This window comes from Eubalaena glacialis, chromosome X, assembly GCF_028564815.1.
Source record: "Eubalaena glacialis isolate mEubGla1 chromosome X, mEubGla1.1.hap2.+ XY, whole genome shotgun sequence".
NCBI lineage: Eukaryota > Metazoa > Chordata > Mammalia > Artiodactyla > Balaenidae > Eubalaena > Eubalaena glacialis.
In genome coordinates, this window is record NC_083736.1 from 99,904,583 (window position 1) to 99,930,161 (window position 25,579).

At 45.3% G+C, this 25,579-nt stretch overlaps 2 protein-coding genes across 6 annotated transcripts in view; one reads left to right on the forward strand and one right to left on the reverse strand.

The window, feature by feature from the left end:
- The window catches only part of ATG4A (autophagy related 4A cysteine peptidase), a 68,054-nt gene extending 53,005 nt beyond the window's left edge, over window positions 1-15,049 (forward strand). For 2 of the 3 annotated variants that reach the window (XM_061178394.1, XM_061178396.1), the window contains 4 exons: window positions 3,622-3,767; window positions 5,238-5,294; window positions 6,719-6,827; window positions 14,436-15,049. In XM_061178394.1, coding sequence (XP_061034377.1) covers window positions 3,622-3,767; window positions 5,238-5,294; window positions 6,719-6,827; window positions 14,436-14,506 — 383 coding nt within the window. In that variant the 3' untranslated portion in view covers window positions 14,507-15,049. The remainder of the gene's footprint in view (window positions 1-3,621; window positions 3,768-5,237; window positions 5,295-6,718; window positions 6,828-14,435) is intronic. The other variant, XM_061178395.1, reaches the window with a different exon arrangement.
- Window positions 15,050-16,459: 1,410 nt separating this feature from the next.
- COL4A6 (collagen type IV alpha 6 chain) overlaps window positions 16,460-25,579 on the reverse strand; it is a 292,060-nt gene continuing 282,940 nt past the window's right edge. For all 3 annotated transcript variants that reach the window (XM_061179436.1, XM_061179435.1, XM_061179437.1), the window contains 8 exons: window positions 23,516-23,632; window positions 23,024-23,185; window positions 22,737-22,835; window positions 21,328-21,474; window positions 20,468-20,584; window positions 19,690-19,881; window positions 18,691-18,977; window positions 16,460-17,970 (listed from right to left, as the gene is read on the reverse strand). In XM_061179436.1, coding sequence (XP_061035419.1) covers window positions 17,710-17,970; window positions 18,691-18,977; window positions 19,690-19,881; window positions 20,468-20,584; window positions 21,328-21,474; window positions 22,737-22,835; window positions 23,024-23,185; window positions 23,516-23,632 — 1,382 coding nt within the window. In that variant the 3' untranslated portion in view covers window positions 16,460-17,709. The remainder of the gene's footprint in view (window positions 17,971-18,690; window positions 18,978-19,689; window positions 19,882-20,467; window positions 20,585-21,327; window positions 21,475-22,736; window positions 22,836-23,023; window positions 23,186-23,515; window positions 23,633-25,579) is intronic.

The following is a 25,579-nucleotide window of genomic DNA, read 5'->3' on the forward strand; positions in this document are numbered from 1 at the left end:
AGTAGGATCCTGATGAGCAGCCTGGCATTACCTGCCTCAGTAGATGCCTCTGGAAACCCGGCCACCTTACTCACTAGCTGTGACCAGAGACATTTAAGGCCCTTGGCACACGAGGGGAGCTAGCCCGGTGCTTCTCAAACTTTAATGTGCACATGAATTTCTAACTAGGTAGTGCCGGTGCTGCTGGTGCCACACTTTGAGTACCAAGGGCCTAGACACCTGCTTAGTGCCGCGGAGTAAGGGAGTGATGCGGTGAGGGAAGTGGGATACGGGACACCTCTCGCAGGAGTGGGCTTCGAGGAAGCTATGAGCTTAGAGTGCAAGGGAGAGCCAGAGCAGGCGTGGGGAATGGCCTGAGGGATGTGCAGAGGGCTGAGTGAGATGGGCTTGGTCACCTTCCCACTCATCTCCTCCTCGGAGATTCATGGAGGTGGGGCGGGTGGAAACAGACCCAACCCTGTATGTGGCCAGTCTCCCACTGGCTAGCTGTGTGCCAGCAGGAAAAGAGTTTCAGCTCTTTCAGTCTCAAGTTCCCTTTATGGAAGATAGGGCTGACCCCCAGCTCACCATGTTGTCACCTCATAGGAAAGCGCTCAGCAAAAAGAGCCAGCCTGACCCCAGCGCCTCTTTCCTCTGCTTGCTCTTTCTCTCTTTAAGGTAGGGTTTCTCCACAGCTGCTGGGGCTCTCTCGAATGCTGCCATCTACTGGTCGATCCTAAGAACTACAGCTTGATGGAACATTTGCAAAGTGGAGGCTTTTCTTTTTCTAAGTACAAACCCCAGTATTTAGAGTTTTATAAATTTAGGTGTTCTCTGTTTCTAAGCTTTTGGGTTCCTGTCAAAGAAAATGTAGCAAAAATCTATTTCCTATTGTCCGTGCTTGAGGAAAAGGTGGAAACACTGGAAAATAATTTTGGAGGGATCTCAGTGAATCCTGGGCACCCTGGCCTCCTTTATCCCAAGTTACCCAGAGAGAATTCGCCAAGCTGGCATAGTCCTCCTGTTTCCTGGGGCCACTGGGTCGGGGAGACATTGGTGGAGTTGGACTACTTTTGAAAGAGATGTGGGCAATCCTCAGTTCCCAAGACAGAGGTTTACATAGTGCCCATTTGCCCATTAATTTCCATAAATCCTTTGTTTAACCTTCACTTGAGGCTCCAAACTCCCCTCAACCCCCATTTTCTGACTTACCCCCTTACTGTATTAGGCTCGGGTGGGGAGAGTCTGGATTGGCAGAATGTCTGAAGGGAGGGGGCAGATGAGAACTGCCATTTTCTGAACAAGGGACTCTGCAGAGGGTTCTCTCTCAATCTCTCTCCCCCTCTTTCTCTCTCTCTCTCCATGTATAAAAATATATATATTTATATTACTTGTCATTATAATATATTGTTTCCTATATTATATATAAATATATAATTTATATTTATATTATGTAATATATAATTATATATTAAAACATATATACATGTATAGAGAGATACAGATTAATATCGATAGTTATATAGAGATGTATAGCTTTAGATAGATTGATTGATTGATAGAGTTAGCACAACACCCCTGTGAGGTAGAGATCATTATTTCCTTTTATGCCTAGCGGAAGACTTAGAGGGGTTGTTTCCTCAAGGTTACTGAGCTCAAAAGTAGCAAAGCCAGGATTTGATCCCAATTTGGCCGTCCCTGCCAACCACACCACATTGCTTCCCGAGTGCCCTCTTGCCCGGTGGGAAGCTGGGAGAAGCTCCTGGTGCACAAGACTATGGCCAGGGTGAGAGACTGGCTGGGAGATTTTTTTTCTGCTTAGAATATTTGCCCCCTGCGCTTTGGTGGAGGGTGCCACCTGGAGATCCATCGCATGAGCCCAGTGTCTGCGGGTGGTGGACCTGCCTGCCACTCCTTCTTGGGCCTCATTAGAGACCTTGATTTAGTCCCCATATCATTTCTAGGACTTTTTTGATCTCTTACTGTATCTCTTTTAAGCGCTCTCGGAAATAGGGCAGCCCACAAAGCTCCACTACACACACACACACACACACACACACACACACACACCCCCATGGGAAAGGGCCAGAGTCAGAGAGGACACTGTTATTATTCCCAGCACCTTAACTCAAAACTGGCAGGACACTCGGTTCTGATCCTGCTTTGGAGTCGCATTTTCTCGTGCACAGCTTCCTTCTCCCCTTCCCTTTCTATGGTCTTAGGTAGGCTTTCCTCTAAACGTCCTGGTTGTTGCTCTTTATTGAGCCTTGACGCTTTTTTGATATCACTGGTCTCACCCGCCTGTGGTCTGGGGAAATATGTACCTTGACTTTCCTAAAGCAAGCCATATGGGGGCATTGATTTCCATATGCTCTTACACATGTATTTGTAGGAAAATCCTTTTGAGTCTCAGCAAGGTACATCTATGACTACCTTGCGTTTGTATTGTGTTTTAAGCAGTTCACAGAGGTGAGGTCTTCTCATTCTGATAATACCCTGTGAGGTAACTGGAACAGACCCAGTGACCCCAGTTTAAAAGCAAGAAAATTAGGACAGAGTGAAGTGGTTTGTCCTAGGTCTGCGACAGAGATAAGTTAAACTTGGCATCAGACCTCAGAAACACTCTTGGCCAACAGAAGCACTTAGATGTACCCAAAAGAATCCTGGATGCCATTCCAGAGAGCGTCTTCGGGGTGTCCCTTCCCACCCCATCCTCCTGCCTCAGGCAGATCTCTCTCTTTGCTTGTTTAACCCAGTCTAGAACACAGAGGCCCAGATGGTGCTCAAGCCTGGACAGCGGGGTTGGGGTGACCCCTTAGGTACGTCCGCCTACTCAGTATGCTGCTGATGAGCATTAGAGAGACTCTCAACCCTTTGAGCGTTAGATAAAAGTAGAGATTTTATTATCGCAAACTCCCCCCAGATCATTATTGGGCTAGACTTTTTCAATTTAATGAAGCAGCGTTTTTCTCCAATTTGTAACGGTCGACCAATCTCAAAGTGAGTTTTCCCAGCAAGGCGTATCTGTACTGATATTACTGTGACCAAGGCAGTGCTTTCTGACAGGAATTACTGACTTGCTAACAATGACTAACTTGCTAGCGAATCAAGACCAGAAGTCAGCTCCCTGGTATCTCATCCATGGCAGAGTCAGCATTCCCATTTCTTTTGGAGGCCAAGGCCTTTTGCCTTCCCAGATGTGCTCTTTGACCATAGGTCTAAGAACCAATCGCCTAGAGCAAGAGGCTTTCCAGTGTTGGAAGGGTCAGGAAGCTCCCTGATGGCACCTGGACTCATGGCCTGGTGATTCCACCTACCACCTCTGGGCTACTGCTGCTCACCGAGCCCGCCATGTCATCTGTGGTCGCTCACTCCCCCCTTTCCCCAAACCTGTGCCTTTCCGCTTTTGGACTTGGACTTTGAGGAGATACAAATGCTAGGGCAAGTCTTCGCATTGAATGATTGGCTTTGGGTGTGGGTGGCTTCCTTCAAGCATGTGCACCCTCCTTCCGGCTTTCTGTCATCTCATTCTCATTGTCACCAAGGGAGGGGTTAGGACAACCAGAGCGCCTCATCCCAAGGACAGCAGTGCGGCCAGGGCCGGTGGTTCTTCGAAGGTTAAGCATGTCTCATTCAAAACAGGTGATGAGCTCATTTTCCTGGACCCTCACACAACCCAGACCTTTGTTGACACTGAGGAGAACGGAACAGTTGACGACCAGACTTTCCATTGTCTGCAACCTCCACAGAGGATGAACATCCTGAACTTGGATCCTTCCGTAGCATTGGTGGGTATCTGAAGGTTGGGTGGCCCAAGAGACACAACGCTGCCCTATCACAGTTTGGCTCCCTGGAAACTATCCAGGTTGCTAGGTAGGGCGGCAAAAGAATGTTCGCTCCCCACCCCCACGAGAGGTAGTGTCGTGTGGTGTAGTGGGGAAGGAATGGGCCCTGAAGCCGAGTTAGGATCGAAGCCGCTTACCAGCCATGGACTTAGGGGGAGTCCCTTAACTTTTCTGCGCTTCGGCCTTCTCATCCCTCCAGTGGGCAAAACGGTAGTTCCTTCCTTGCATGGCTGTATGAGTACACTGTGTGTAAGGCACATAGCACAGTGCCTGGCATGTTGTAAGCATTCTAGAAATGTTAGTTATGCTCAGTGTTGCCATCTTTGCCCCTTTTCCTTCTTGCCCTCTAAATATTGCTATCCAGGCACCGGGAATAAGGTGAGACATAGGGAAGGAGGGATAAGGAGGCAAGACCTCCTGGGTGGACAATCTCCATTCCTCTGGGCACACAATCCAGGAAGTTGCAGGCTTTCCCCCGCTAGAAATATGACTGCCGTCCACACATGGAAGGGACAGCTGCCTGGGAAGTAGCCAGTGGTTCTGAGGCCTGTCTGCATCCTCTCTACCAGTTTAACCCGATTGTCGGAGGGCCAGTGACGGAGAGCTGACGGAGTCCTCCTCTTGTTTTGGACCATTCTTTTAGTGCTGTAGGATGGTTCTGAGGATGGGGAAGGAGGCTGATGGCTCTCTTTATTCTTTTTTTTTTTTCTTTTTTTTACCACCAGGGAAGTCCCTGACTTTTTTTTTTTTAATTTTTGAATTTTATTTTATTTGATTTTTTATACAGTGGGTTCTCATTAGTTATCCATTTTATACATATTAGTGTATATATGTCAATCCCAATCTCCCAATTCATCCCATCACCACCTCTTTATTCTAAAAGATAATTTCCTTAAGGTCAAAGCCACCTCGTTAAGTGATGCCTCTAGCTAAAAGTACTATTTGGCTTTTGTTTGCTGGTTTTAATGGATTGCTTTTTATAGGTAGGTATATTTGTGCACTGAATGTAATGGAATTAACCCTGTGCTTTGGAGATTGGTTTTCAAGTTACTATATCTCACAGTGTGAAGGGAGAGGATCAGGGAGGGAAAGGGACAGGGTAAAAGGGAAAGGGACAGGGTAAAAGGGAAAGGGACAGGGTAAAAGGGAAAGGGACAGAATAAAAGAAAGAGACAGAGAGAGAGAGAAAATATGAAGATGAATGAGCAGATGTGTGTGTCCAGGTGAGGCCCTGATCTAGGAGACAGATAAGCTCAGACACTCTTCCTCCTTGTTGCTGGGAGGACACATCCAAAGGAAGTGGCCCACATCCTACATCACAACTCTGGGCCAACGGCTCCATCTTGCAATACAAAGGGCCTGCCTGGGTGCCCCTGACCAGTTCTAAGTTGTCTTCTTTTGCTTTCCCCCAAGGGATTTTTCTGCAAAGAAGAAAAAGACTTTGATAGCTGGTGTAGCCTTGTTCAGAAGGTAAAGATGTATGTTTTTCTTAGTCTTAAAAAACAAGTGTTATTCAATATAATTCCTTTTCAAGACGGTTTTTCATAGTAACATAAATCCAGCCTGATATGACTTTATTGCAAGAGAAAGAAACTAGGATGTGGGGAATTGTACATAACTTTGGGGAAACTAAAGAAAAACTTTGGTTTGCAATATGCTTAGTGTGTCAGGTGAGCGATATTTTTAACTACTGAATGTTCCATCTCATTGAGCCCGTGAGTCAATGAAATATTTAACTAATATTCTACCATTTTAACTTAAAAATGCCAATTTCATGTAGCTCAGCCTAAATTCTTCCTTACTCTGTTTGTGACACTGAGATGGTTGAAGAAGCCAAACTACTTTTCTATTTGTTTCGTGTCCATTTACAGTTTAATGTGTTCCACTATGGTTTAAGGGGCTTGCCTTTCTATTAACTGTCTTATTTATATAAAATATAGGCACACTGCCACTTAAAGCAAACACAGTTTGCAGAAATCTGTGTAAATACGAAAGCAAGTTATTCTTTCTTTTTGGCATTTTATGTCGAAGGGTATTTATCATTTTGCTGGCTAACAACTTTTGTATCTGCCTCCCTCATCCTTTGCTTCTAACACATGCCAATTATGTGGAAGATATTGATCAACGCTTATTGAAAGAATGAGGGGAGATCATAGGGAGTAGTTTAAAGAGCCCTGGATGGGGTGGCAGGAGACATCATGTTCTCTTATCTGCAAAACAGAGGGGTTGGAGAGATGGGATCCCAGAGCCTCTTGTAAGTGTAAGGAGGGAAGATTTTTCTTCACAGGTGAACAAATAATTAACACTAAAGTCCCCAGATGAATCTGAAACCCCGGTTAATAATTGGCTGAGACATAATGGAGAATTATTTTCTAAAGGCATTACTTACATTTCAGAATGCCGCAAAACTGTATATCACATTTAATGTTAGAAAGAAAATTTTCTGATAAGACTATGCTATTTAAATTAGGACATATATCATATGTCTTGGATTGAAACTGAAACCATGCCAAAATGTACCAATATTCTTTGGGGGCAGATTTAACTTGATTAACCAACATTTCTTTGGAGCCAACACTTCAGGAACATCTCACCCCTAAATTGAGTTGGTCCCATGCAACTGGCATAAGACCTCATGATGGAGCATGGGCAGTGAGTACTGGCCTTCCATCAGATCCTCCCTCCAGTGTCCTTCCTTCCTGGCCAACAGTATCTAGAATTGAAGAGAGCTGGGTCTTCAGACAGGTCAAGTAGAGGATGGGTGTATTTGCTAAGCCTTTGCTTTCACCTTTCAACAACGAGGCCACTCTCTTAGGGTTTGGAGTCATATACTGCCAACTGGGCAGAAATGTAGTGACTCTGCAGTGTTTACAACTGTTTCTATGTCTCCTCAGGAAATTCTAAAGGAAAATTTAAGGATGTTTGAATTAGTTCAGAAACATCCATCACACTGGCCTCCCTTTGTTCCTCCAGCCAAGCCAGAAGTGACAACCACGGGGGCAGGTAAGCTGTTGTTCAGAAGCTCTCTGGCCAGCAGACCCATGGATAGCAGTTGTTTTGTGAGACAGAAGCAATTGTGGGTCATGTTTTCCGTGGAAATGAAAAATTTCTACTCAGCTGCACTGATCATGGAATGGTGTTTCTTCTGATGAACTGATATTTACCAATTTCAAAGAATGATAGTAAAAACAAATGAGCTCCGTGCAAAAGTTCCATACAAAATCAAAATTACTAGAATTTCTTTCTTTCATGGTCTGGTTCAGAAGGCAAATCAGAGGCCATGGGTAATTCAAAAGGTACCTCGAAGGTCTTACAGAGCTTCAACTTTATCACTTTGAATAGGACTGTGTAACAAGTCCAGTTAGTTTGATTCTTTTTTTTTAATTGAAGTATAGTTGATTTACAATGTTGTGTTAGTTTCAGGTGTACAGTAAGAGATTCAGTTATATATATACTTTTTCAGTTTCTTTTCCATTATAGGTTATTATTAGATATTAAATATAGTTCCCTGTGCTATACAGTAGGTCCTTGTTTATCCATTTTATATATAGTAGTATGTATCTGTTAACCCCAAACTCCTAATTTATCCCTCCCCCCTTTCCTTTTGGTAACCATAAATTTGTTTTCTATGTCTGTGAGTCTGTTTCTGTTTTGTAAATAAGTTCATTTGTATAATTTTTTAAGATTCCACGTATAAATGGTATCATATGGTATTTATCTTTCTCTGACTTACCTCACTTAGTGTGATAATCTCTAGGTCCATCCATGTTGCTGCAAATGGCATTATTTCATTATTTTTTATGGCTGAGTAATATTCCATTGTGTGTGTGTGTGTGTGTGTGTGTGTGTGTGTATCTCACATCTTCTTTACCCATTCACCTGTAGATGGGCATTTAGGTTGCTTCCATGTCTTGGCTATTGTAAATACTGCTGCTGTGAACATTGGGGTACATGTATCTTTTCAAATTAGAGTTTTCGTCTTTTTAGGATATATGCCCAGGAGTGGAATTGCTGGATCATATGGTAACTCTATTTTTAGTTTTTTAAGGAGCCTCCATACTGTTCTCCATAGTGGCTACACCAATTTACATTCCCAGCAACAGTGTAAGAGGGTTCCCTTTTCTCCACACCCTCTCCAGCATTTATTATTCATAGACTTTTTGATGATGCCCATCCTAACTGGTGTGAGGTGATACATCATTGTAGTTTTGATTTGCACTTCTCTAATAATTAGTGATGTTGAGCATCTTTTCATGGGCCTGTTGGCCATTTGTATGTTTTCTTTGGCGAAATGTCTATTTAAGTCTTCTGCCTATTTTTTGATTGGGTTGTTTGTTTTTTTGCTATTGAGCTGTATGAGCTGTTTGTGTATTTGGAAATTAATCCCTTGTCAGTCACATCATTTGCAAATATTTTCTCCCAGTCCGTAGGCTGTCTTTTCATTTTTTTTTTATGATTTCCTTTGCTGTGCAGATGTTTTCAAGTTTAATTAGGGCCCATTTGTTTATTTTTGCTTTTGTTTCCATTACTCTAGGAGATGGATCCAAAAAAATATTGCTGCAATTTATGTCAAAGAGTGTTCTGCCAATGTTTTCTGCTGGGAGTTTTATAGTATCTGGTCTTACATTTAGGTCTTTAATCCATTTTGAGTTTATTTTTGGATATGGTGTTAGAGAATATTCTGATTTCATTCTTTTACATGTAGCTGTCCAATTTTCCCAACACCACTTATTGAAGAGACTGTCTTTTCTCCATTGTATATTCTTGCCTGCTTTGTCGTAGATTAATTGATCATAAGTGCATGGGTTTATTTCTGGGCTTTCTATCCTGTTCCATTGATCTATGCATCTGTTTTTGTGCCAGTACCATTCTGTTTTGATGACTGTAGCTTTGTAGTATAGTCCGAAGTCAGGGAGCCTGATTCCTCCAGATTTGTTTTTCTTTCTCAAGATTGCTTTGGCTATTTGTAGTCTTTTGTGTTTCCATACAAATTGTAAAAATGTTTGTTCTAGTTTTGTGAAAAATGCCATTGGTAATTTGATAGGGATTGCATTGAATCTGTAGATTGCATTGGGTAGTATGGTCTTTTTAACAATATTAATTCTTCCAATCCAAGAACATGGTATATCTTTCCATCTATTTGTGTCATCTTCAGTTTCTTTCATCAGTGTCTTATAGTTTTTGGAGTACAGGTCTTTTGCCTCCTTAGGTAGGTTGATTCCTAGGTATTTTATTCTTTTTGATGTGATAGTAAGTGGGATTGTTTCCTTAATTTCTCTTTCTGATAGTTCATTGTTAGTGTATAGAAATGCAACAGATTTCTGTATATTAATCTTGTACCCTGCAACTTTACCATATTCATTGATGAGCTTTAGTAGTTTTCTGGTGGCATCTTTAGGATTTTCTATGTATAGTATCGTGTCATCTGCAAGCAGTGACCGTTTTACTTCTTTCTTTCCAATTTGGATTCCTTTTATTTCTTCTTCTTCTCTGATTGCTGTGGCTTGGATTTCCAAAACTATGTTGAGTAAAAGTGGCGAGAGTGGACATCCTTGTCTTGTTCCTGATATTAGAGGGAATGCTTTCAGCTTCTTACCATTGAGTAAGATGTTTAGCTGTGGGTTTGTCATATATGGGCTTTATTATGTTAAGGTATGTTTCTTCTATGCCCACTTTCTGGAGAGTTTTTATCATAAATTGATGTTGACTTTAATCGAAAGCTTTTTCTGTATCGAGATGATCGTATGGTTTTTATTCTTCAATTTGTTAATGTGGTGTATCACATTGATTTGCAGATATTGAAAAATCCTTGCATCCCTGGGATAAATCCCACTTGATCATGGTGTATGATCCTTATAATATATTGTTGGAGTCAGTTGGCTAGTATTTTGTTGAGGATTTTTGCATCTACGTTCATCAGTGATATTGACCTGTAATTTTCTTATTTTTTGAGATATCTTTGTTCTGTTTTGGTATCTGGGTGATAGTGGCCTCATGGAATGAGTTTGGAAGTGTTCCTTCCTCTGCACTTTTTTGGAATAGTTTGAGAAGGATAGCTGTTAACTCTTGTCTAAATGTTTGGTAGAATTCATCTGTGATGCCATCTGGTCCTGGTCTTTTGTTTGTGGGGAGTTTTTAAATTACTGACTCAATTTCAGTACTGGTAATTGGTCTATTCATAGTTTCTATTTCTTCCTGGTTCAGTCTTGGGAGATAGTACCTTTCTAAGAATTTTTCCATTTCTTCTAGGCTGTTCATTTTATTGCCGTATAGTTGCTCATAGTAGTTTCTTATGATCCTTCGTATTTCTGTGGTGTTGGTTTTAGCTTCTCTTTTTTCACTTCTGTTTTTATTGATTTGGGCCCTCTCCCTTTTTTTCTTGATGAGTTTGGCTAAAGGTTTATCAATTTTGTTTTTCAAAGAACCAGCTCTTAGTTTCATTGATCATTTCTATTGTTTTTTTAGTCTCTGTTTTATTTCTGCTCTGATCTTAATGATTTCTTTCCTTCTACTAACTTGAGGTTTTGTTTGTTCTTCTTTCTCTGACCTGTTTTAGGTGTCAGGTTAGGTTGTTTGAGATTTTTCTTGTTTCCTGAGGTAAGCTTCTATCGCTATAAACTTCCCTCTTAGAACTGCTTTTGCTGCGTTCCATAGGTTTTGGATCATCATGTTTTCATTTTCATTTGTCTCTAGGTATTTTTTAATTTCATCTTTGATTTCTTCAGTGATCCATTGGTTGTTTAGTAGCATATTGTTTAGCCTCCACATGTTTGTGTTTTTTGCAGGTTTTTTTTTGTAGTTGATTCCTAATCTCATAGTGTTGTGGTTGGAGAAGATGCTTGATATGATTTCAATTTTCTTAAATTTACCAAGGCTTGTTTTATGGCCTGGCATGTAATCTATCCTGGAGAATGTTCCATGTGCACTTGAAAATAATGTGTATTCTGCCACTTTCGGATGGAATGCTCTACAAGTATCAAGTTCATTTGGTCTAATGTGTTATTTAAGACCTGTGTTTCCTTATTGATATTCTATCTGGATGATCCATCCATTGATGTGAGTGGGGTGTTAAAGTCCCCTACTATTATTGTGCTACTGTCAATTTCTCCTTTTATGTCTGTTAATATTTACCTTGTATATTGAGGTGCTCCTATGTTGGGTGCATATATATTTACAATTGTTATATCCTCTTCTTGGATTGATCCCTTGATCATTATGTGGTGTCCTTCTTTGTCTCCTGTAACAGTCTTTATTTTAAAGTCTATTTTGTCTGATATAAGTATTGCTACTCTGGCTTTCTTTTGATTTCCATTTGCGTGGAATACCTTTTTCTATCCCCTTACCTTCAGTCTGTATGTGTCTCTAGATCTGAAGTGAGTCTCTTGTAGGTAGCATATATACAGGTCTTGTTTTTGTATCCATTCAGCCAGTCTATGTCTTTTGGTTGGAGCATTTAATCCATTTACCTTTAAGGTAATTATAGATATGTATGTTCTTATTGCCATTTTGTTAATTGTTTTGGATTTGTTTTTGTAGGTCTTTTTTTACCTTTTCTTCTTTTGTTCTCTTCTCTTGTGATCTGATAACTACCTTTAGTGTTATGTTTGGATTCCTTTTTCTTTTTTGTGTGTATATCTATTATAGGTTTTTGGTTTGCAGTTACTATGAGGTTTTTGTATAACAGTCTATATATAAATGTGATTGTTTAAGTTGCTGATCTCTTAATTTCAAGTGCATTTTAACTACCCTGTATTTGTACTCTCCTCCCCTCACGATTACAGTTTTTGATATCATATTTTACATCTGATTGTTTTCTGTATCCTTTAACTGCTTATTGTGGATACAGGTAACTTTACAAGTTTTGTCTTTTAACCTCCCTACTAGTTTTGTCTGTGTATGATATACTACCTTTATTTGCCTTTACTGGTGAGCTTTTTCATTTTATAATTTTCTTGTTTCTGGTTGTGGCCTTTTCTTTTTCACCCAGAGAAGTTCCTTTAACATTTATTGTAAAGCTGGTTTGGTGGTGCTGAATTCTTTTAGCTTTTGCTTGTCTGTAAAGCTTTTGATTTCTCCATCAAATCTTAAGGAGAGCCTTGCTGGGTAGAGTATTCTTGGTTGTAGGTTTTTCCTTTTCATCACTTTAAATATACTGTGCCACTCCCTTCTGGCCTGCAGAGTTTCTGCTGAAAAATCAGCTGATAGCCTTATGGGAGTTCCCTTGTATATTATTTGTTGCTTTTCTCTTGCTGCTTTTAGTATTCTCTCTTTATCTTTAATTTTTGTAATTTTGATTACAATGTGTCTTGGTGTGTTCCTCTTTGCGTTCATCCTGTATGGGACTCTCTGTGCTTCCTGGACTTGGGTGCCTGTTTCCTTTCCCAGGTTAGGGAAGTTTTTAGCTATTATCTCTTCAAATATTTTCTCAGGCCCTTTCTCTCTCTCTTCTCCTTCTGGGACCCCTACAGTGCGAATATTAGTGCACTTGATGTTGTCCCAGAGATCTCTTAAACTGTCCTCATTTCTTTTCATTCTTTTTCTCTTTTTTCTGTTCAGCTGCAGTGGTTTCCATTACTCTGTCTTCCTGCACACTGGTGCATTCTTCTGTATCATTTGGTCTACTATTGATTCCTTCTAGTGTATTTTTCATTTTAGTTATTGTATTCTCCATCTCTGGTTGTTCTTTATATTTTCTCTTTGTTAAAAACTAGCTTCTCATTCTGTGCATCCATTCTCTTCCTGAGTTCTTTGATCATCTTTATGACCATTACTCTGAACTCTTTCTTGGGTAGATTGCCTATCTCCACTTCACTTAGTTCTTTTTCTGGGGTTTTATCTTGTTCCTTTGTCTGGAACATATTCCTCTGCCACCTCGTTTTGTCTAAGTTGCTATCTGTATTTTTATGTCTGTGGTAGGTTAGTTACGTTTCTCAACCTTGGAGAAGTGGCCCTCTGTAGGAGGCATCCTATGTGTTCCAGCAGTGCGCTCCTCTCGTCACCCAAGCTATATGCTCTAGGTGTTCCCCCTAAGAGGGCTGTGTGGTTCCTTCTGTTGTGGTGGGCTGACTATATGTGGGTGGTCTGCTAGGCTTAGTTGGCTTCTAGTCTGGTTGGTTGCCAGGCCCTGCCTTGTGCAGATGCTGCTGGTTGCTGTTTAGTGGGGCCTGGTCACGAGGTGGCTGGTTGTGGAATCCATGGGGGCCCCGGGGCTAGTGCTGGCTCACTGGTGGCCAGAGTCAGGGTCCCGAAGCCTCTGGGGCTGTTGCCCAACTACTGGCAGGGGTTAGTGCTGGATTACTGGCAGGCAGAGCTGTTTCCTGGAGTGTGGCTCCTGGGCCCAGGGATCCCAGAGCTCATTTCAGATCACTGGTAAGGAGGAGCTGGTTTCTGATACAGTTGGGTATGGGGTCTGGGGTGCCCCTAAGGTTGCAGTGGCCTGCTAGTTGGCAGGGTCAGGGGCCAGCTGGTCCCAGGATAGGGTCTGGCCTGTGTTGTGGGATTGTAGTTTTCTTGCTTCTGGTGTCTGCCCCCTGGTGGGTGAGGCTGCTTTAGAGTCTTGTTCAGGCTTCCTTGTAGGAGGGGCCAGGGCCTGCCCACTGGTGGGTGGAGCTGGGTCTTGGCCCTCAGATGGGCAGGGCCATGTCTAGGGGCTTGTCTAGAGGCCGTGGGCTCAGGACTTCTTTAGGCAGCCTGTCTGCTGATGGGTGGGGCTGTGTCTCTGCCCAATTGGTTGTTTGGCCTGAGATGTCCCAGCACTGGAGCCTATAGGCTGTCGGGTGGGGCCAGGTCTTGGCACTAATGATCCAACATGTCAGCCACCAGGAGTGTTCATGTAGTTGAATGTTCCCCAGTATGTCTGCCACCAGTGTGTATGTCCCCCGGGTGAGCTTCAGCCACCCCCCTGCCTCTCCAGGAGAGTCTCCAAGCCCAACAGGTAGGTCTGGCCTAGGCTCCTATCAAATCACTGCTTTTGTCCTGGGTCCCAGTGCACATGAGATTTTTGTGTGCGCCCTTTAAGGGTGTAGTCTGTATTTCCCCCAGTCCTGTGGGGTTCCTGCAGTAAAGCCCCACTGGCCTTCAAAGCCAAATGCTCTGGGGGCTCCTCCCCCCAGTGCCAGACCCTCAGGCTGGGGAGCCTGATGTGGGGCTCAGAACTCTCACTCCTGTGGGAGAACTTCTGTGATATAATTATTCTCCAGTTTGTGGGTCGCCCACCCGGGGGGTATGGGATTTGATTATATCGCGAGTCTGCCCCTCCTACCCGTCATGTTGTGGATCCTTCTTTATGACTTTAGTCGTAGAAGATCTTTTCTGGTAGGTTCCAGTCTTTTTCATCAATGGTTGTTCTGCAGATAGTTGTGATTTTGGTGTGCTCATGAGAGGAGATGAGCTCAGGGTCTTTCTACTCCTACATCTTGGCCCTTAAACCTGTTTTGATTCTTTATAGAGAATTGCTAATACTCAGCAGTGGTCCCGCCTATAAGTCTCCTCTACACAAGCTTTTCTGTAGCAAAGCAATTTAAAATGTATGGTCTTAACTACTGAGTAACTTATTGACCGCTTGAGCCAAAGTGTCAAGCTTTTTTCTTCCTCTTTTCTGTATTGTGATAGAATTCATTGACTCTACTGAACAACTAGAGGAGTTTGACCTGGAGGAAGATTTCGAGATTCTGAGCATATAGAATAGTGGGAACTCACCTTGGACATCTGTCTTCCATCTGGCACCAGAAGAACATGAACTCATCACATAAAACTTTTCTAGTCAGCAAGTGCCTGATATGCCAACAGCATACAAACTTGATAGCAATCATGACTGAGCCAATCACCTTTTCTCAGAAAAAAACAGACAAGTGAACAATATACCCCTTCCCCAGAAAGAACTAAAACAATCATGGAATCTAGGAGCAGAAAGATTAGGAGTCGTCTCTTGCACTTCCCAGCTTCTTACATGGCCACAGCGGATCTTCAGCTACTGAAATGAGGAGGTGGATGTCTGGAAGATAGACAGCAACTCCCACCTTGCTTCCAGCACCAGCAGATGAGAGATGGTTACCCTGTGCTTCTTCACCCTTTCAGGTTTGACCTCTCTGGGCTAAATACTAAGAAGCAATCTGTTCTCTTGCTCTAATAATAAAGTGATAATCATTGTATCAGGGAAAAAAAGTTCTTGTTAAATTATTTGAATATGTATTTAAATAATTATAATTGATCTCAAAAAGTGTGTCAAAGACATTACATCAAATGTATACTTATTGATCTCCTTCCTATTTGAGGGAACCTTAACTATTTGATGGGTCACTGTCCCCATCTTTACTGATACTTTTGTCAGATGGTCACCCTGTCCTTAAATCATTATCACTTAAATCAGGGGTCTGCAAACTTTTTCTGTCAAGGGTCAGATAGGAAATGTTTTAGGCTCTGAAGACTACATAGTGTCTGTCACAGCTACTCATCTCTGCTGGTGAAACCCCAAGACAGCCATAGACAATGTGCATGCACATGAGCCTGGCCGTAATCCAATAAAACTTTATTTACAAAAACAGGCAGAGGGCTGGCTTTAGCTCACAGGCTGTAGTTTGCTAATCACTGACTTAAATTGTTGATTTTTGTTCAGGAAATTAAAAATTGTGTTTGAATTTGACTCCATTTTGCGTGACAGTCATAACTGCAAAGAATTATTCATGTGGTGACATTAATCTGTGCATCAAATACAATTCCAAACCGTTTCAGGACTAGCAAGCAACATACTAAATTTGAAAGCACATATTCGTCAAATTGGCTCTGCTAAGCACTCTCCTGTGTGGATGCACCTCATGTCCCAGTGGTATCTTCCCCTTTTACTCTCCTTGTCTTCTTAACCTATGCATGTCATCTCCGTGCTCAACCAAGCCCCCAGGAAGGCCAGCAACTGCGGTTTGAAAGCTAGCACCAAACCAAGGTGGGTTTTTTTTTGTGGTGTATTTAGGAATATTTGAACACTTGTTTCCTTAGATTCCATTTTTTTCTTTTCCAGTAGGTAATATATTCCAGCGGTTCAGAATTCGAAAGGTGCAAAATGGTATTCAGTGAAATGTCTCTCCCTCCCACAGGTCAGTTCTCTTTCCTGAACACTCCCAATGTTATTAATTTCTTATCTTTCCAGAGGATATATTTTATGCGCATACAAATATATGCACGTATATCTTAGATTTGATTTTAATGACTTTAAAATTTCTCTACTTTTATCTGTAAATGATCCTGAGGCCCCAGAAATATGGAAATTCCTTTCTTGAACTCTAGCATGTGATGGGGCTAAAAACAGTTGTAGGCTTATCTTGAAGCATGTTGTGGATTTGTTGCCTGTTGGAAGACATTATCAACCCTTGACTTTAATTGTATTTTTCCGTGTCTCAGTGTTTTGTTATAAAGCTCGACTTGCAGTGACAGGAACCCCCATGGCTCTGAGGGGGGCTTATGAATTTCAATGAGATGGACTTTAGAAAAGTTTTCATCAAAGAAAATGTCAAAAGAGTCAAATGTTCATATTGGATTCCTTTTATTTGCAATGTACAAAGCTGACACCATGCTTATTACTGAGGAGATGAAGGTAACAATAGTTCAGATTATACTGATTATGCTTTGTCTGTGTTGGCACAGTTTACATAATATTTAAGGAAACAGAATCACCTGGAAGGAATTGCCTCATGTCAACATAGCTAAGTGTTCTGGGAAACTGATAATTAAAGGAAATGGTTAAAACAAATCCCCCTAAACAGAATATACTTTACAGTCTACTCAGGCTTGCTTTGGGTCTGCTAACTGCTAAAGAGAGGACTGTGCTAGATTTTTATGAGGCTTTAAAAACATATCAAAATGGTTTAACAGGCTACCTGTGAAAGAGCAATTGGATGGACATTTTAGTGGAAAGTCTCTCACAGCCTCAAAATGCAAAGGAACCAACACTGCAGTGTCGATTTGCCACACTGCACACATCTGAATGGCATTTGGAATAAACAGGGGCTTCTGAGAAATTGGGACAAGGGATTTTCCTTTTTGTTCCTGGAGTCAAAAGCAAAATTCACACCTCCTTACCCATCCTCCCCTCTCCCCCCCGGCCCGGGAGAAAGGGCTGCGGTTCTCATTTCCCTTTATGGGTCTGAGCACATTTGGTGCATCCTCTGCTCTACTCTGAACCAGGCCAAGTCTGCTGCCTGTGGCTGGGGAGGGAGCTGGCAAGGAGGAAGTGATTTGTCTACGACCATGTGAAGTTAATGAGCACCTCTCGGCTGCTGGTCTTCCAGCGTCCCTAAGCAATCTGGGGCCCAGTCGTGCTCACCCTCGAAGCAGTCAGAGCGCACCCCGGGACACTGGCTGGCACCTCATTCCAGCTCTGCTGCCTGCCTAGACACAGTGGGTCTCTGGGAAGAGTTGAGAGCTTGCCCTGTGCAGGCTTGAGCCATCCATAATGTTGAGCCAGAGAAATTTTTTTCATGTGGAAACACTGGGTTCTAGTTTAAGCCAAATGATGTGCGGTGACCTCTGGACATAATGAAATGACTCCTTAGCTATCACGAAGAGCTTTCTGATCAAGAGAGTGAGGAAAACTAGCATTCTAAGAAAGTGGTGGCCCAGCAGGTCTTTCTGAGGTAGCCACGAAGAGTCACACAAACATCCAAACCAAACTGTAGCACCGAAATGGGACAGCAGCTCTCAGCAGGGTGGGCTCACCGTGGGGCCTGAGGGTGGAGGCGATCAGCGTCCAGCGGTCCAGCCCAAACGAGACTCCAATGGACAACTTGACAGATGGGCAGAAGGGCTTGGCCTTCCTTCTTCAGACCGTTCAGGTTTGTGAGGTGACCGTTGTGTGGGGCAGGGGAGGGCAAGGGGCAGAGTGGCAGGTGCCACCCTACACGCTTTTCATACACACCTGGCAGCGGCTGACCCGGGTGTGGAGCTGCCCGGCTTTCAGCGTCTCAGATACGGGCTCCTCCCCAAACTGCTGCCTCTCTTCCACCGTCGTCAGCCAGAAGCTGTACTTGTTGGCAAAGTAGTGGCAGGTGCCCCGGGCACCACTGCACTCGATGAAAGGAGTGGCTCGGAAATCCTCTAGGCAGGAGCCGGGGGAGACCAGGGACTGGCCCCCGCCCTCAGCGCCAGCGGCCGTGTGCTGAAACAGATGGGGGTGGCTGTGAGCTGGTCACCTTGGGAGGTGATGGACTCCGCCGCTCCGGCTCTCAGCTCTGGTCCCTTGGCTCAGCCCCCCTGTCTGGCCAGCGGACCAACAGCTATGTTTTAGGACCGGGGGCGCTCATCCTCCCTTGTCTCAGCCTCAGAGCCGGGAGCGCCCCCTCCAAGCTCCCTAGCGCCCTCCTAACCCACGGCTCCTGGGCTGCGGCTGCATCCCAGCCAGTATTTCCCAAACTGCTGCTGTCCCGCCGAATCCAAGGTGTGGTAGGTGCCCCCCGAGCATTTCCACTGACAGATCTGAGAAAGGCTGAATTAAGGAAACTGCCAGCAGGGTTCAGGATGCAGTTCTTCTCAGAGCCCTCCGTCTGCCCCAGGCCCTTGGCGGTGTGCTCCAGAGAAGGGAGAGAGCGCGGAATAGTCCACAAGGTCGTTAGACCATGGGCCCTTCCCCCCAGCGGACCTATTAATAGCTCTGGCTCTGAAGTCCCCTTCATTGGAACTTTTACTGCAATCTGTACCATACCCTTTAGGGTGCCATTTAGTGTTTGTTACCTGCTGAGGACAAGTAGGCCTCGTATTTGGCCTAACGTCCCAGCCCTCTAGTCACAGGGCTCCCTCAGCACTCGATTTCAGAATTTCCCTCCCAGCGCTCCCTGCCCTCGGCCTTCATACTGGTGGAGAGGGCAGTGCGGGACCTTACCATGAGGAAGGAGTACCCAATCCAGAGGCTGCGCCAGCCCAGGGGGCACTGCGGGATGGTGATGTCCTGGCTGTGCACAGCAATGGCTTGTGAGGGCGCCTCACACACAGAGCAGCGGCTGATGTACTGGGGAATCTGCGTCTGGCCGACGGGCATCATGGGGATGGGCGCAGTGGTGGAGAGCCAGTAGGATTTATCGTTGCGCCGGGCATAGTGGCACACTTCGTTGATGTTGCAGTAGATGAAGGGCATGGTGCTGAAGCGGGGCAGGCAGGAGCCAGCAAACCCTGCAAGGAGAGAAGGTGGGCAGGGGCAGGTAAGGTCTGGCTGAGGGGCAGGGCTGGGATTGTCCCTGGAGCCACTACGACTGGACTAGATGGTGGTTTGGGTTCATATCCAACTGCTTGTAGCAGAGCAGGGACGCCTTTCCTTCCTATCCCGGACCACTGTACACACACTGAAGTCTATTTTCTATGCACCAGGGAAGTTTGATAATGAAAAGAATCTTTTTAGAAACTGAATGATGACTCCCTAATTAGTCTGCTTTGTAAAATCAGCATTTAATAGAGTGAGCCTGCGGTTCTCTGAAACACACACCTGAAGACAATTCAATTAATTCTTGGGTAATCGTTGCCGGCAGGTCATATTATTATTACTACTACTAATTGCTAACGTTTAATGGATGCTTAATACGTGTCAAACGTTGTTCTCAGCATTTTACATGGGTGATTCCTGTAATCCTTAGTCCGCCCTGTGGGACAAGTACTAGAATTAGGCTTGTTCCACTGAGAAAGAGGCGGAAGCTTAGACAGGTTGAATAACGCGTCCAGAGTGAGTGGCAGAGCTGGGGTTTGAACCCAGATCTGCCTGACTCCAGAGCTGGTGCTTGTAACCCACCACCCAACATGGGCCCACCAAGGGTTGGGAGGAGCGAGGAGTGTGGCTCTTGGGCCTTGTGGGGACAGAGGGCCAGGGCTGGATGTGCAAGCCGGTACCTACCCAGGTCCTGGTTGTGGGCTTTCTCCTGCCCCTCCACGAACAGCAGGCTATAACCCACCCACAGCTGGCTCATCCCGACGGGGCACAGGGGCACCTGTTCCGACTGGCTGTGCTTCACCAAGGTGTAGCCCACTCTCACGCTCTGCCCAGGCACTCCAGCCCTCCCGAAGGGGCCCGGCTTCCCTGGAGCTCCTGAGATGGAGAGAGCAGAGATAACCAAGGACCTGCTGAATCAGAGGCAGTGAAAAAGCAGAGCTGGGGTTAGCGAGGCAAAATCACACCCTCCTCTCCGGCCCGTGGCAGACGTGGCTGACAATCGCAGCACTTTCCCAGCGAGCTTCAGGACTGTTCTCTACTCAGTACAACTGATTTGCCATCTCTGATATAAAATGGAAGGTAAGTAGCAGAGCAGCCATATCTTATCTCAGATTCTCTTCTCCCTTGAACCAGCCCCCTTCCATCCACGTCAGAATCCCTGGGTAGAAGAGGGGGTGTGCAGGGCAGGGGGCCACGCTATAGTATAGGGTTATAGCTCTTAAGAGCTGGAAGAGAACCCAGAGAACTATGTGGAACAGTCCTTTGCCTTCTGGAATGCAGGGCTCTAATCCTTCACAGGCTCAGAATGGAGTGAATGGATTCGAGCCCAGTTTTCCAGCCTGCTAGTAGTGTCAAGCTTTACTGCCCGGTTTCCTAATGCCACGATTTGAGATTTTGACTCACCCTCAAGCCTCAAACCCTTACAGAAGCCCTCTGCCCCCTAGTGCCGACATTGCCAGACCTTCAAATCCTGGAGGGCCTTGCAGTCCAGGGAGACCAGGGTCACCAAGAGCCCCAGGTGGGCCAGGGAGTCCATTGGGGCCATCTTTGCCAGGGATGCCAGGTAAACCTTTGAAGCCTGCCAGGAGAGAAGGCCCACAGCAGGGTACTCAATGTGCAGGGTCTGGAGGAGCCTTCCCTGGAGAAAGGGGACTCGTGTGTCATGCCCAGGACTCACCAGGAGAGGGCGAACTGGCCATGACCCTGGAGTGCACGCTGAGCTCAGGGCTGAGCCTCCTGGGCTGGTCCTTAGTTCACATCCGGGCAGCTCAGCCCTGGGACCTCACTCTGAACTTAGCCCTTCTGAGCTCCTTCACACCCATGTCCCCCTCCCTTCCTCTCATCTTCCCAGCAATGCTGGGGAGGACGCAGGGCAACTGCTGGGGTCCCATGTCAGAAATGAGTTCACCGAGGCCCAGAGAGACTGCTAGCTTACTCCGGCTGGGGCAAAACTGGGATCGGAAGCCGGGTTTTCCGTCCCCCAGCCCTGGGCTTTCTCCGTTGCTCTCTGTCCCCACACCACGCTCCCTCCTTCCCGCAGCAGCACATTAGCGAGGGACGAGCTGTCTGGATTAGCTGCTGTGCTCTGCCCACGCAGAGCACTTCGTTCGGTGTGCTTCGTTCTCTGAAGCCAAGTACAACTGCTGGCCCTGCTGGTCCCCTCCTTCCTGGCGAGAAGCTTGGAAGCTTTGTGAGGGAGCCGAGGAAACGCTCGATGAAGGCGCCCCCTTGGAGCCGGGGTTCCCAGCCAGTTGCTTCAGCCTGCCAGCCAAAGCCTCCTCAGCTCCCCGTGAAGTCCCCTTTCTCTGGCGCCCTCCTCACCTTGTAGGCCTCCAGGGCCTTGGACCCCAGGGTCCCCCATGAGGCCAGGGATGCCATCGATGCCTGTTAGACCCATGGGTCCAGGAGGAGCCTGGATGTCTTCTGCAATTGGTGTTTGTCCAGGAGCACCTCGGGGGCCGGATAAGCCTGTGGGCACGTGGGAGAAATGGAAATGTCAAGCGGAGGCAGAGGAGGTGGCCAGGGTGGGCTCCCGGAGGTTCAGTTGGCATCACAGCCGAGACCCCAAACCCAGCCAGCTGGCTTACTAATAGAAGCCAAACAAGCCAATTTGCTTATTAATTCATTGAAAAAGTATTTCTCGAGTGCCTACTATGTGCCAGAGCCTGGTAGATCAGGGGATAGAGCAGTGAGTAAGACCTTTATGAGACGATGGTCTGGTGATAAAGATGAAAAATGCATAACCTGACAAAAACCATTAATCTTACTGCAAATTGTAAGAAGTGCTACAAAGGAAATGGACAGTGCACGGACAGTGGGAGGGAGCGGAAGGGCTATGGGGTGGAGAACCTGCTTTAGAGAGAGTTATAAGTGGCCTCTTACAAGCAGTGACACTTAAGCTGAGACCATTAAAGCATTAGAACAAGCTGGGGGGTGGGGGAGAGTATTCCAGAAGTAGAACTAGCATGTGCAAAGGCCCTGTGGCCAGCCAAGGTGTGGTGTTTTTGGATAACTGAAAGAGGCTAGTGTGACAAAAGCACAGTGAACAGCAAAGGGGAAGGGCTGGTAATGAGGATGGAGAGGGAGGCATCACAGAGGGCTTCATGGCCATAGTTAATTCTTATGCCATGGGACGCCCATGAATGATTTCTGTTTTTACAAGACCTCTCTGACCACTGTCTAGAGAAATGATTGTTGGGGGAGGTGAATAATGGAAGCAGGGAGACCAGTTAGCAGTCACCGCAGTGATCCACGTGAGAAACGTTGGTGGCTGGGACCTCAGTGGTAGAGGTGGAGGTGATGAGAGGGGGGCAGATGCAAGGCACATTTATAGGAGACACAGCCCTCAGGGCTTGCTAATGGATTGGATGTGTGTGTGAGGGGAGTGTTGATAAAGGACAGAAAGGATGGTTCTTCATTTCTGGATTCAGCAAATGGGTGAGTGGTGATCTGAGTGCAAACGCAGTGACCGCATATGCAGAAACAATGCAGAGAGGGGAGGTCAGTGGCAAGATCCATGGCGGCAAAGCGGCAATGACCTTGAGTCCTGGGAGCTAATGGAGGCAGAGGTATCACCAAGGTGGAGAAACTCCCTCCCTGGAGGAGCTTTATCCAGCTGCTTCAGCCATCCAGGCTTTCTTGGCGTGCTTAGCAGTGACTCCTGAAGGAATGATACCCCCCCAACCCCTCCCTTGAGCTCAGGATCAGCCCGGCACATGCTCTCAACTCACCTCTTGGCCCTGCCTTCCCCTTCATCCCGGGAAGTCCTGGGTCTCCAGGTGGCCCAACTTTGCCTGGAGTCCCCATGAAGCCAGGCTCACCTCTCATGCCTGGCAAAGTCCAAAGGAAAGCAAGTCAGAGCCTGGCATGGTGGTGCTGGTGGTGGTGGGGTTGAGACTAAGCAGAGGTGAGGGCAGGAAAAGCATCATCAGCTGGTCTCTCTTCACAGGGCTGCAGGAAGGGGCCATCTCTGACAGTGGAGTGGGAAAGGACCCAGTAGCCAGCCACGCAGTCATACCTTTCAGTCCTAGCTCTCCAGGGAGGCCAGAGAAACCTGGAATTCCTTGGTCTCCCTTGGGCCCTTGAGGGCCAGGAATTCCAGGGAAGCCAGGGTCTCCTGGGTCGCCTTGATCCGAGGATGGCCCAGGGGGGCCTGGGGGCCCCGGGGGGCCTGGGCGGCCTAGAGATAAGATTGGAAGAGGGATGAGGGCAGAGGGAAGAGGAAGTGGGCATTGCTGAAAGCCTCGGGACTGATAGGAAGCCAAAGGCTATTCCCGGGGCAGATAATGTTCCCTTGCCTTCTGTGGGGCCCCAGTGCCCAGACCTTCCCAAACCCTTTTAGCAAAATGCAGCCCATTCCAACCCCCTGTGTCCCTGCGGGAGGAGGGAGGTGAGGCCTCACAGGCCCATGCACATCCAGCAGTGGGGATGGGGCTGGACTGTAGACAGGCCCTCCCCAAACTCCAGACAAAAGGTGATGGCCAGCCCTCTTCGGGCTTCCTGGCTTTACCTCGTTCTCCATCTAGGCCTGGTCGCCCGGGGTCGCCAGGCTGTCCTGCTATGACTGAGGGCAAGGAGAGGCCTGGGGCACCAGGGAGACCAGCGGGGCCCTGGAGACCTGGGAAACCTGCAAAGAATAAATAAAAGGGGCTGCAGGGGCTTTGTGTGCTTAAGAGAGGGCCAGGCTCTCTCAGAGAAAATGGAAGTTCACACAAGAAAATGGAAGCCCTTAAGGTAGGAGCCAGACCAGCCGAGGCCAGCAGAGGGCTCTTCTCCCTTTCTCCTCCGTTGGCAGCCATCGGCCCAGCGCAGCTGACAGCGGCTCAGAGACTCCTCGCTCGCAGCAGGCGCTGCATTGAATTGGGACGGATAGAGCTTCGGAAAGTTCTAGCTCCCCAACCTCGCTGGTAATGGAAATACTTTAGACAGATTTCCCCTAAATCAGGAAGAAAAGAAGGTATGACTGCAGCACCTGGAATCGAAGTTTCCTACAGTGATTTTAAACCTACTGTCCCTGTTGCACAACATTTCATCAAGTTAGCCAGTCCTGTCTGCTGCTACTCCGAGGAGGTCACAGATCAAGGTGGGGCACAGGCCCCAGCCAGTCAGAACAGACACCCACTTGCCCGGTCGAGCAGAATGGAGGTGGCAAGGGTGCTATGACCCCCGGTGTCTCCTACAGCTAACTACTGGGTCTTCCAGGCAAGCTGGAAAACAGTTTTATAGGTAATTCATGATATTAGCTGAATGCTTGCTGAATTGCCTGAATCCCTTCTTCCTGTTTGGCCGAAGAGAATAGCCATTTACTAGAGTACATACATAATACTCGTTTGCTCAAAGTTTAATACTGCTTTACATGTTTGTTTTCTGTTTGTGGAATGAGTTCTATTATAATATGTTCAAAACCAAAAATTTCAACCGATTACAGTAGATTTATACAATATGCATACATTGAAAACATAGATGGTAATCTTGCTGGGAAAACACATCAAAGCCATGTATACAAATGTAGAAATCTATTTTATTCTTGTAACATGGAAGAAATGTATTTATTACTTTGGTATATTCTAAAAGATAGTCAAATGAAGAGGAATAGGTTCGAATTGGTTGACAAACTGTTTTGGTGGTTGAGATTCTTGTTTGCGACAAGAAAATCCCAAAATAGGATGTTGAATTTTATTTTTCTGACAAGAAAAGCTGAAAATATTCATGTTGAATTTCTCATATTTTGCTAAGAAATAGTAAATCCACGATAATTTGTAAAGAAAGATGGCAGATTGGTTAATTTGGGTGTCTTTAACAGCTCATTGATTAATTGAATACTGAGGAAATATAAAGGAGGAAAAAATAAATTTAAAGAAAAGTTTCCACTTATTAGAAGTCTGGAAAAGAAACAAAGGAAAAACAAAGAGCAAAACTAGTTGCAAAACCACTTGGTGCTACTTTTAGCATTGTCAGTTATGTCTTGATGAATCTTTGAAGTATTTTTCTTTTTCACAAAGGTAAAAATCGGAAGAGAGACACATTGTATTTTTGTCCTGAAAATATAACTTCATATATCTATACATATATATGTGCTGAAGTTATGCAAAACCAATAAACAAGACACCACATATAGTAGAGTAAGTGTGGACAGCGCACGGATTGTAAAAATCTCTGTTTCCATGGCAATATTTGGAGCCTCCTTCTCTTTTCACCTGTTTCTTGATTTTATAATTACACCAATATATCATTAAACCTGAAATAAAGGTACTACTGACCTCAAGTAGTAAAAAAAAAAAAAAAAGCTCAAGTATTTAAGATTGAGACATTATTTTTTTAATTTTTTAATTTAATTTTATTTATTTTTTTATACAGCAGATTCTTATTAGTCATCCATTTAATACACATCAGTGTATACATGTCAATCCCAATCGCCCAATTCATCACACCACCACCCCCACTCCCCGCCGCTTTCCCCCCTTGGTGTCCATACGTTTGTTCTCTACATCTGTGTCTCTATTTCTGCTCTGCAAACTGGTTCATCTGTACCATTTTTCTAGGTTCCACATATATGCGTTAATATACGATATTT